The sequence below is a fragment of the Leptopilina boulardi genome, unplaced genomic scaffold (genome assembly GCF_019393585.1).
Source record: "Leptopilina boulardi isolate dan_hultmark-lab unplaced genomic scaffold, ZJU_Lbou_2.1 LbouV2_137, whole genome shotgun sequence".
NCBI lineage: Eukaryota > Metazoa > Arthropoda > Insecta > Hymenoptera > Figitidae > Leptopilina > Leptopilina boulardi.
The window spans coordinates 1,296,839-1,308,560 of record NW_026137682.1 but is presented as its reverse complement, the minus strand read 5'-3'; the positions used below and the strand labels follow the sequence as shown (position 1 = coordinate 1,308,560).

Genomic DNA, 11,722 nt, shown 5'->3' with positions numbered 1-11,722 from the left:
TTTACAACAAGCTTTTGCGAAAAGAGACTTTTACGACAGCCATACTCGCGAATTATTTACAACACCCGCCGTGACCGTCTTGGGGGTATAGACGCCGCGCCACCACCGTCTCTCCTCACTCTCGAATTTCCTTCTCCCATAAATAAAACTCGCCTACAAAAAGCATCTAAATCTTTTCTCTTAAGAATTTAATTTTCCGTCCCGCATAAAATCCTTCACGATTAATTCTCACCGTTCTCGTTCGTGTATAATAACCAATGGCTTATTAGTGACGAATTATAATCTACTATAAAACTGTACCATCTGTTTGTACAGTTTTATAACTTTTTACGACAAAAATGCAAATTACAGTTTTTAAGGAAGCTAATAAATATTACAGTTTTAAGTAGTTTTTAAAAGGAACGATAAATAATATTTCCTGTCAATTTTAAACGACTGAAAAAAAAAATTATAAATGGCTGAAGTTTAGAAAAAAAATGTTTCTTTAAATTTTTTTTTTCCTATTATTTACTTTTTTTTTTGTTCTGCACTATTGTCAGAGAACTTCTATTAATATTAATTGAACTTGGAAGAGATAAATTTTCAAAGAGTTTCTTGCACCTCAAAAGTTCGCTTCGATAAACTTTTACGTTTTATGTTTCTTAAATATAGAAAAGTATTACAATAATTGTAGTTGTTGAATTCTATTTTTACAATTATGATAAAATATAATGAAAAATAAAATTTTCAAAATAAACTATTAAAAATATAATTAAAAATAATATTTCAATAAATATTAATTAATAAAATTAATTACTTGATAATTACAGGTTCACAAAATAATTACATAATTGCAATGAAATTGAAGAGTTCTGTTAAGTAATCCCATTAATGAATAAGAAATAATTAATGAGTTATATATATGTAAATGCGTTAGAATTGATTGATAAAATGGCAAAACTTAATTAAAGCAGTATTTTATTGTTTAATTATGAAAAAATGTTTCTCAGAAGAATTTTCTCGACGCTTTTTAAAATTTCATGAGGGCAATCATTTTTCTCTCTTGATAAGAAATATAATATCTATTATCATAAAATCAATAATAATATTAAAATAGGTTTCTTTTTTTTAGAAAAATTTTAATTATATTTGATACATATTTGTTTTTGTCTATCTTACAAGATTTTCCGTAAATCTTTCAGTATTTTGAAAGTTTTTTCTTATTTTTCGAATTATATTATTATTAGAATAATAATAATTTAAAAAATTCTGTAATTAAAATAAAAAAAAGTTTTTTTTTTTATTTTCTGAATATATATATTTTTTTAATCTTATTTAATGGATATTTTTGTTTTTCACTAGAATAGAATTGCATGCACCACGAGATGATCAGAAGGGAAGCGTTTCGTGCAGCTATCTGCTGCACACACCATATATAGGATGGAGCTTTCTTGTTCTCCGCGTTGATGTCTTCATATCGCGAGACGAGGTGAATTAGTGCTCGTTTCAGAAAAGTTCACCTGACGCTTATGAGTCCAATTTCTTCCTTTAAAGAGAGATAGTCAAACTCTTGTTTTCACAGATTTAATAAAAAAAAAAAAGAAGAAAAAAAACGTCTGATCTATAAATTTTCGGGATTTTTTAAAAACATGATATTCGAATCCAATTATTCATCTTTTTGTCATAAAAATCAAATATAAGTGAAGAAAAAGCTTTTCTTTTATGATTACTTGGATAAAACTTAAAAAAAAAATGCAAAATAACGAGCTCAATTTATAAATTCATTTCAATTTTACAGTTTTTTTTCTTTTCTTTTTTTTTGCTGATATTAATAGAGTTTCATTAAATATTTATTCTTATAAAAGTTTAGTTTTTTTATGAGAGTAATATTTCACGCTATTTAAATGTCATAAAATTCTTAATGGATATTGAGGATATAAATATTTTTTTTAATTTAAATTTTCTTTAAATATAGGTAATAATTTTCATTAAATAATAAACACATTCATTGTTATCTAATTCTTTTTATTTAATTACTCAATCATAATTCGTTACTATAATTGTATTATTTTTAATTTATTAAATTTTTCTATAGGTATGGATATGTTTATTATTTTCTTTATTTCCTTTACAGTTAAAATTCAAACTGTAAATTGTTTTGCGGAAATTTTAATTTTGATCCGAGAAAATAATTCGAAGAGCGATTGTAAATTAAATAAATAAGGAAAAAAATTATTATTATAAAACTATTCGAAGAACCTACATGAATAATTAGAGAATTGTAGGTTGAAAATAATTTTTTTTTTTTGTTTAAACCGGCAAATGAGTCAAGTGTGAAAAGCCGTAATTTCCATAAGAAGAAAAAGGATAATATAAAAGATTAAGAATATGGCTTTTCTACACGTGGGTGAGTGTAATTTATTTTACATTATGATTTGTTGATTTGTGAGAAGCCTGTTATAAATTATATTTCTAGCTTATAGATGAACTCTCGTCATATGAAACTTGAACTGCGTGGGTTTTGAATCTCTCGCGGTTTGATTATGTCATATATAAGAACCTAAACTGTAGGATTTATCAAGGATGCATTATTTAAACCATAATCTGCACCTGAGTTTCAGTATCAATTTCCCACGAGAGTAAATGTATTATTATCATTATTATTATTATAGATACATTGACATCATTTTTCCTTCTTCTATGTCAAAAATAATTTTTTTTAACTTTTATTTCACAAACAAATATATAATTTATCTGGAAAAATAAATAAATAAAATTTTTAATTGTTTTAAGTTTAATTTTTATAAAATACAAAAAAAATTAATTTTAAATATTTAATGTTGGATATATTGTATATATTTAATTCTTCAATAGAATTCTACTTCATTTAAAAATGATAAATATTTAATTAAGTCCAATGAAAATTAACAAAAAAAATTTTTTTTTTATATTCTACATAATATATATATAATTTTATAATTTAATTGTGTTTTAATGAATGTCGTTAAAAAAGCAAAAAGTTATTAGAGAAAATTGCATAAATTTGGAAAATTTAAATATACTGAATATTCATTTACGCAAAATATATCTTAGGATCGATGGATTCTTGAGAGGATTTGCTTTTAATGCTCGCCCTAGTACGAAAAGGATTTATGGGTCACAACCTCTTTCATAGTGAAAAGCCATTCAGAATTATTTACAAAAAAAAAAAAACAGTTAAATTTTACGTAAAATGGAGAAAAAAATTAATAAATTTATTTATACATAAAAAGTAATAAAAAAATATTTTATAATAAGAGAAAAATAGATCAATAGCAATAAATAAATATAAGACAAACGCGAATTATTTTTTATATAAGAAATTATCTACTATATTTATAGTCAAGTTTAATTAGTAAAAAAAAAATTAAAATTACATTTAAATTTCCATTCAAAAAGGAAATACCTTTTTTTAAAATTTTAAATTTATTTCCCCTATAAAATAAAGATTTCTTATTGGTTCCAAATGTTCCGCGTCCTGACGTCATGACCAATGAGGTAGCTTTAAAATCATGGCGGGAAAGTATGGCGCCGATGTTGCTTTATTTGGAAACCAATCAAAATGTCGTTTGTACTACAAGATTCAACATGTATGTATGGAGTATAGGCAAACAGCGTGTTTTTCATTGAGAAAAAAGATATTACTATTATTAATTTTCACAATATTTTGCTGCTCAATGTCTGTTAAAAAGTGTAAGAATCTTTTGATTATTAACAATTTGTTAATGAACAAATATTTTTTACTTAAATGCCATCTCTAAAAGTGTCGTGTAAGTGGAGATTGTATATAGACTTACCGAAGTCTTATTTTCGTCAATTTTTCATAAAATGTGCATAAAAATCATATAAATTTACCTATTTTTCGGCTGAATATGCAGAAAAGAATGAAGATTCAATAAAAAATAGTGTTTTATTCGCTTTGTTTTTATTTTGAGAGCGCCTGATTCAGCGTGATGACTGATCGTATGGCGTGTACACGCGTGCATATCGCCACTTTATGTTGAAAAAAAAGGTATAATTATTACTAATTTTTATAATATTTTGATATTCAGTGGTTCTTAAATAAAAATGCAAATCTTTTGATTAGAAGAAATATATTTAACAATAAATATTTGTAATCTAAATGTCGATATGAAAAATGCCTATAAATTGAGGTTATGTTATTTTGTACGATCTTTTATTTTCATAAATTTTTCTTATAATTTTTATAAAATCATATAAATTTATTGATTTTCGAGATGAATATATAGGAAAGAACTAATATTAAGTGAGGTTTTCGAGTAATTTACTATATTCATCCTGTTTTCATTTTTACAAAATAATCATGTCGTTGTTGGAGACAGTGGCATTTTTTAGCAGTTTTCCATATACTCGTTTTAGAAAAAGGCACGTAATTGTTATTAACTTAACAATATTTTAGTAAACAATATTCTTTAAATTGAGAGCATATTTTTTTGTTTAATAAAAATTTGTCAAGTAACAAATATTCGCAATGTTAAATAATGAAAATTGACGTACGAATTGAGGTTATATTTTATCAGTGGATAGTATTATTTTTTTTATGATAAATTTTTATATATTTCCCATAAACATTTTATTAATTTGGCGAAATTAAAAATAAAAGTATCAGAAAATATTCAGTTTTATAGAAAAAATGTTTTGTTGAAATATTAAAAAGTTAATTTTTTTTTTTGGTTAACGAAATGGTAAAATTATTTTGATTTGATTGACATCTGTTTTGTAGATCTTTATATTTTTAATTAAAAAATTGTATAATTATTGTTCACTTTATAAGAATTTGGCATTTTTATCATTTATCAAAGTTTATTTATTATTATTATTGTTATTTCATCAGATCAAAAATTTTGATTTTTTTTTGGAAAAATAAATATTAATTTAATTTGTGTTTTAGTGATTTGTGTTTGAGGATGGTTCACAAGGAAGATAAACAGCAACAACAGGAGTTAATCTGCAATTGGTAAATGATTAATTAATTTTTAATTATTTCGGTTAACTATAATTTGTTTGTTTTTTTCCTTCTTATTTTCTAAATCTCAGATTTAAATTCAGTGAATTTTTTTTACTAATTCAAATTTGGAGAGTATAAAAATTTTGGCATTTTTGTTTTATGTATTTTGCAATTTTGAAAATTTTTAATATGATTAAAAATAAGAAAATATATGGGCAAATCCACGAAACTTTTAACTTTTGTAATTCCCGAATCGAACACTTAAAAATCTGAATTATTTTTAATTAAAACTTTAGGTATCATTTTTTTTTTGCTAAATTATACACAAAGGAACATTTATGTACAGTATTAGAACAAAATATTTATTTGACAATTAGTTTTATCAGATAAAAAGTGAAAAAAAAAATGCTTAAATTTCATTTGAATTTCTTGAAAAAGTTTATATTCTTAACGTTTTTATTTTTGCGGCTTGTAAAATATCACTTCAGCTACTATGGAAATATTTAGCAGACAGTCAAAAAATTTTCACTATCCCATTAGTGTGACACCACTAAAACTAAAAATACGAAGGTTTGATTGAGTGATAGTACTTTTTAAAAAAATTCAATTAAACGTCTTCTTATGAAAATATCTATTACGGCGTTGGATAAAAATAAAAGTTCAATGCATTTCTTAAAAGGTGATGAAAAAACAAAAATTTTAAGACCTTTTTAATGATGTGCCTCTAATTGTATTCCTGTGGCAACATTTTAAAGATGATAATAAAAATCGTGATTTCATTTAAAGTTATACATTTTTGAAAGGCACAACTGCATTTTTGCTTTAAACAGGTCAATCTATGATGTGATCGAAACATTTTCATACATATATTTGAACACAAAAACGCTGCTTAAGGATTTTGAGTGAAATAAATTTTATTAATTTAAGAATATGCTGAAAACACTTTTTTGGAGTCTTTACCCCCTCTTTTCTCAAAATCCTAATGTGCTAAGCAAATTCGAGTGCCAGAATCATGTTCAGAGGACGAAAATACTTTGAAAACCACTCCGATATCAAAAATAAAAAAAGTTGAATTTTTCAATTCTATATGTAATTTATTAACATTAAAGAGTTTAAAGAGTTAAACATTGACGGCGTGAGCTAAAAATGAATCACGCATATGAATTTGCAGTGCTAAAATGTACTTAAACGTGTATACAAAGTGATATCAATGTGCCTGCAAATTAAAAAAAGAAATTTTTTTTTTTTTAAAGTTAAAAGTTTCGTGAATTTGCACATATATTTAATTTTCTTTGTTTAAAATTTATGCATTTTTAAAAATCAGTTGAATTCTCGGATATAAAAATATCTTGTTTTTAGCACTCGTGCAAATGCATATAATGATAAAATGATAACAAGGGTGGGTGATTCGTCTTCGTTCGCGAGGGTTGCACTGGGACGTAAATAACTTGTATTTCACTCTCAAGATGAAAGTAAATCATTGCGCATAAAAGACTGATGGAGAGATTTTCCTTGAGAATTCATTCTATCTATCTATATATATATATAGTATAGATAAATAAAGCGAGCGCTAAAATAATACGATGAGTGGAGTTTGATTAATTAACTTGTCCATTCGAATAATGAGCGTTTCTCTCGCTTGTCGCAAGTGTTGATGCACTTCCTAGAGAAAATATACATATATATGTATGCATTCGCGGATAATAATGGAAATATTATGATTGTGAATATTAGGGAGAGTCAAAGGAGAGACACGTTTGATTCTATGAGACGAAATATATTCGATATAATATATAGTATACCATTAGCCTGCTCGTTGTTAATCATCCGAAAATATCTGTAATTAAGCTCAAATTGCAATTAATGAGAAGAAAGTTAGTGAACACTTCTCTGGGAAATCCACATTCAATTTACCATAAAACAATGAGTAGTTGGCGCAAATGAATTGTCTGTCTTTTTTTTATTGTCGTGATTCACCATCACAGTGTTGCATAAATAGAGCTATGTTACATAATTAATGATAGCATTAGGACTTTATGCAATATATGGGATTCGAAGTTTTTTAATACAATTTTCTTTTTCATCATTTTATTTATTCATGAAGAATATTTTATCTCGTTTGTCGTTTTTTTTTAATAATCAATTTTTTTTTCAATAATGAATTTAACATTTCCTTTTTACTTGGCTCGTATATTTTCCTGAGACAATCACATTTTTTAATTAAAGAAAGTAATTTTTGTTCCATCTGACATTTGAAAACTAATTTTCATGTTTATAAATGATAATGTGATTTTTCTTTTAAATATTAATTTGAAATGTAAAATTTTCGATATTACAAATAACTAAATGGAAATTTTTTTTTTAATTAATAATTTCTTTATAGGAAATTATTTCAGTTTTTGAATTGTGAAAATTGTTTATAAATGAGTTAAATTTTATTAACATGCTTTAAATATTTTATATTATTTTAGTTATTTTATACATGTATCTCATTAATTAATTTCCTATTCTGATAATGTACAAATTTATTTGTATTTAAGATACACAAAGCTTTCAAAGAGGAACGAATTTATAATTATACATATTCTGATGCTTATCAACTTTTACAGTGTGTAGAACAATTTTTGAAATTATAGAAAAAAAAATGAAAATTTGTTTTCTTTGATATACAAATGGTAAACAATTTGAATTGCAAAATAGTTTCAAATGCTTTTCATGTTAAAATCTCTGAAACAGTTTTACGTGTAGAGAATTTTTAATGAATTATTAAAACGATATACATTGAAAGAAAAAAGGAAGGAGAAATAGTTAGGATTTTTAATAGAAAATTATTTTGAGAAGTAAAGTAGAAAATTTTACTACTTGATAGCAGTAAAATATAAAATCATTGTGTAGTTAAAGAATTTTAATTAGGTTATTAATTTAACATTTTGGGTAAATTATAGAACATGATAAAATAGAAATATAAAATTTTTAAAACATTCATAAAAAAAAAATGAACATATTTTTAAAATATGTGAACGAAGAACAAGGAAAATAAGTATGCAAATAGAATTAGCTTTCTTCGCATTGGAAGTTACTGACAACGATAATGGGTATAGCGGTTTCGAGAATCTGGTGGAAAATTTCAAGTTAAAACCAATGGGAGCTGAAATTTGACGACTCGGAGAATTGAAATTTTCATGTGCTATTTTCAAGGCGTTTTATGATATAATGTGTGTGAAGAGTAAAAATTAAGTGAAATTACATCGAATTAATAGTTTTTTTTCGCCGATTAGCAATTATAATTTATTTTGCAAAGCTAGCTAGTTGCGGGATTTTCCGCCAGTAGTAAAGGACGATGCGGGCAAGACAAGGTAAAGGCAGACTCACCTAAATGAATGCGACACTAAAACATTGACCTATTCAAATAATTCTTATTTATATTTATTGCGCTTTATTCTCAATTTACGATTAATTTTAAATAAATTTTTAAAGTATTAACGAATTTTTATTAATATAAAATTTACCAAAATTTTATTGAGGGTGACTAATATTTATTTATTATTTATTTAATCAATATTTATTTAAATCAAATGTATTTTGTTTATAAAAATATAAACTCTTATCTTGGTCCAAAATGTTCTCACTAAACGCCAGTTGTTGTACTCAAATTAATTCTTCTCACAAAGTAATTAATAATTAATAATTAATTATCAGGATATAATATAGAAATAGTCGTTTCTTTTTTTATTTATTATTAAATTAAACAAATTACATTACACATGTTATTGTCTATTAGACAATTTATTGTTATCAAATTTATTTGCCATTCGAATTCAATTCCAAAAGTTTAGAAACTTTTGTGAAATTATTCAAACTTCAAATTGGGACAGTCACAATTTGCTATGCAAGTTGTATTTGTCCGAGAAACTTGAATGAAACCCGGTAGACATACACACCGTCTTACACAGATCTGTCAACAATAAAGTGATATTAATAAAGTAAAAATTTCAATTGTTTAGTATTCTACTGGTAAATAAAAAGATACAATTCTCAATAAAATATTTTGAACATTCAGAAAAGAGAAATTTTCATAATGAGAAAAAAATTTCTCTTTTAAATAAATTCTCAAATTATTATTAAAACAAAAATAATCCAATAAAAATTTACCAAAGGACATGGTACTGGTTTAGGGTTTTCACAAGTTCTAGGACATAATGAAGCACAATTACTCCAAATTGCATGTGGTTGACACAGTCGAATTGAATCGGGTTGAGCATCTGTCATAGCTAGGAAAATAATTTTTTTTTAAGTTGAAATCAATCTTTTTATATATTATATTAGAATAATAATTATTAATACACTGAAAAAAAATTTATTTGATCAAACATTATCAAATAAATATTTACTTGAATCAAATATTTATACATATTTGATTCAAATAAGAAATATTTGATTCCAGTAAATATTTATTTGATAATAACCAAATACACCGGTATTTGAATCAAATAAATTTTTTTTTCAGTGTATTATGGTCAGTGTATATGTTAGGTTACTTACATGCAACTAGCGTAATAAATAAAGTAGTGATAATTAGTGACATGTTTTATGTAATTTTTAGAAGTTTCAAATGTAACTGACAATTGACGAATTTAAATCCATTTATAAGCAGTATCTGTTTGTTTTCTTTAAATATTTTTTTTAGGAAAAAAACAGGTAAGCAGTTTATTAATATGTGTAGAAAAATAAACGAGGAAAAATCAATTTGTATGTTCAAGATAACAATATAGAGGGGTAATTATAAAAACAGTGTTTCAATCATAAACAAAAATTAAAACTTTCCAATTTTCAAATTATTTCGTTATTTTAATGATTGATCATATTTAAAACATTTATGAATCAAATTATACAATTAAAATTATTATTATCATTTTTTGTCGAGAGTTAGAACACGGGAAAAATTGCCATTGCTCCAATGTAGGATTACACAGAAAAAACCTGGTCTCAAAATGAGTAGCGTACGCAACTCATTTTGAAGTGCAACAAAAATGAGCCAGGTTGGTGGCGCCACTGTCTATGTCGTTTAGAATTGGCTCATTTTGAAATGCAACAAAAATGAGACTAGGTTTTTTCTGTGTTCACCGATCGGTGAGTCGTTTAGTTCAGTTTTTTTTTTATTTATTTTTAAAATAAACAATTACATTACACATCTTATTGTCTATTAGAGAATTTATTGTTATCAAATTTATTCGCCATTCGATTTCAGTTCCAAAAGTCTAGACAATTTTTGTGAAATTATTCAAACTTCAAGTTTGGACAGTCACAATTTGCTATGCAAGTTGTATTTGTCCGAGAAACTTGAATAAAACCCGGAAGACATACACAGCGTCTTATACAGATCTGCCAACAAAATAATAATAATAATAATAATATAGTAAATTATTATAAATTATTTCTAATATTCATGCAAATATTTATCAAACATTTAGAAAAAAAGAAATTTCATACTAGGTGAAAAATTTCTCTTTAAATAAATTTTCAAATTATTTTAAAAACAAAAATAATAGAAATTTAAATTTACCCGAGGACATATGGTTGGCTTTGGTATTTCACAAGTTTTAACACATCCACAAGAAAAACTCCAAATTGCATGTGGTTGACAAAGTCGAATTGAATCGGGTTGAGTATCTATCATAGCTAGGCAAACAAGTTTTTTTTTTAGGTGAAAAATCAATCTTTGTAGTTTTTATAATAGAATAATAATTATTAATATTATGGTCAGCGTATAAGTCAGGTTACTTACATGCAACTAGCGTAATAAATAAAGTAGTGATAATTGGTGACATTTTTTAGGTAATTTTTAGAAGTTTCAAATGTAACTGACAATTGACGAATTTAAATCGATTTATAAGCAGTATCTGTTTGTTTCCTTTAAATATTTTTTTTAGGAAAAAAAAGAAAAGCAGTTTATTAATATGAGTAGAAAAATAAATGAGGAAAAATTTATTGGTATATTCAAGATAACAATATAGAGGGGTTATTATAAAAACAGTGTTTTAACCATAAAAAAAATAAATAAAAATTATTTTGTTATTTTAATGAAAATATTTGAAACATTTATGAATCCAAATTATACAATTAAAATTATTAATTTCATAATAATTATTACCAATTTTTGTCAAGATTTGGTATTATTAATTTTTTTTGTTTTGCTTTTTCATTATTACATATTTGGATGACTAACATTTAAATAATTCGATTAAATTTTTTATTAACGGGATTGTTTCAGTAAAGTAATTAATAGTTAATTGTCATAATCTAATTTAAAAATGAAAAGATGTAAATTAGTTTTTTTAAATAAATTTTTTATTTTTTCAGTGTACACTCCTCTAACAATCTGATGGACAGAAAAGATGTGGATGAAGAAAAGAGGCCCCAGCATATTGTTTTTCAAAAAAGGCAATATGGCTTCCGACCTTCGCAGAAGTGCAATCAAGAGGAAGGGATCTTCGGAAGTGGCCCAGAAGAAAGGGGTAATATAGCCATTGCTCCCACGTGGGATTCACCGATCGGTGAGTCGTTTTGTTTTATTTATTTTTAAAATAAACAATTACATTACACATTTTATTGTCTATTAGACAATTTATTGTTATCAAATTTATTCGCCATTCGATTTTAAGGCCAGGTCCAAGTGAGGCAGCGCCATCTACATTGATACTAAAATTTTGGAAAATTTTCAACAGCTTTTTCTTG

At 24.9% G+C, this 11,722-nt stretch overlaps 2 protein-coding genes across 2 annotated transcripts; both read right to left on the bottom strand.

The window, feature by feature from the left end:
• Window positions 1-8,709: 8,709 nt before the first annotated feature.
• Window positions 8,710-9,665, bottom strand: LOC127291426 (chymotrypsin-elastase inhibitor ixodidin-like). The gene is made up of 3 exons (XM_051320556.1): window positions 9,530-9,665; window positions 9,140-9,258; window positions 8,710-8,942 (listed from the first exon to the last, which is right to left on the bottom strand). Exons 1-3 carry the CDS (start codon window positions 9,570-9,572, stop codon window positions 8,838-8,840), a joined length of 267 nt encoding a protein of 88 aa, XP_051176513.1. The 5' UTR covers window positions 9,573-9,665; the 3' UTR covers window positions 8,710-8,837.
• A 560-nt stretch (window positions 9,666-10,225) lies between these two features.
• LOC127291427 (serine protease inhibitor swm-1-like) lies at window positions 10,226-10,879 on the bottom strand. Its single transcript, XM_051320557.1, has 3 exons — window positions 10,773-10,879; window positions 10,551-10,666; window positions 10,226-10,369 (listed from the first exon to the last, which is right to left on the bottom strand). The coding sequence occupies exons 1-3, from the start codon at window positions 10,813-10,815 to the stop codon at window positions 10,265-10,267; spliced, it is 264 nt and encodes an 87-aa protein (XP_051176514.1). The 5' UTR covers window positions 10,816-10,879; the 3' UTR covers window positions 10,226-10,264.
• Window positions 10,880-11,722: the final 843 nt, after the last annotated feature.

Coding starts and splice junctions, on each gene's coding strand:
- LOC127291426 (XM_051320556.1), bottom strand. CDS start 9,572: ATGTCACTAATTATCACTACTTTATTTATTACGCTAGTTGCAT. Junction 9,259..9,529: donor ATTTATTACGCTAGTTGCAT/GTAAGTAACCTA, acceptor TTATTTTCCTAG/CTATGACAGATGCTCAACCC. Junction 8,943..9,139: donor AACCAGTACCATGTCCTTTG/GTAAATTTTTAT, acceptor TATTGTTGACAG/ATCTGTGTAAGACGGTGTGT.
- LOC127291427 (XM_051320557.1), bottom strand. CDS start 10,815: ATGTCACCAATTATCACTACTTTATTTATTACGCTAGTTGCAT. Junction 10,667..10,772: donor ATTTATTACGCTAGTTGCAT/GTAAGTAACCTG, acceptor TTGTTTGCCTAG/CTATGATAGATACTCAACCC. Junction 10,370..10,550: donor AGCCAACCATATGTCCTCGG/GTAAATTTAAAT, acceptor TTTTGTTGGCAG/ATCTGTATAAGACGCTGTGT.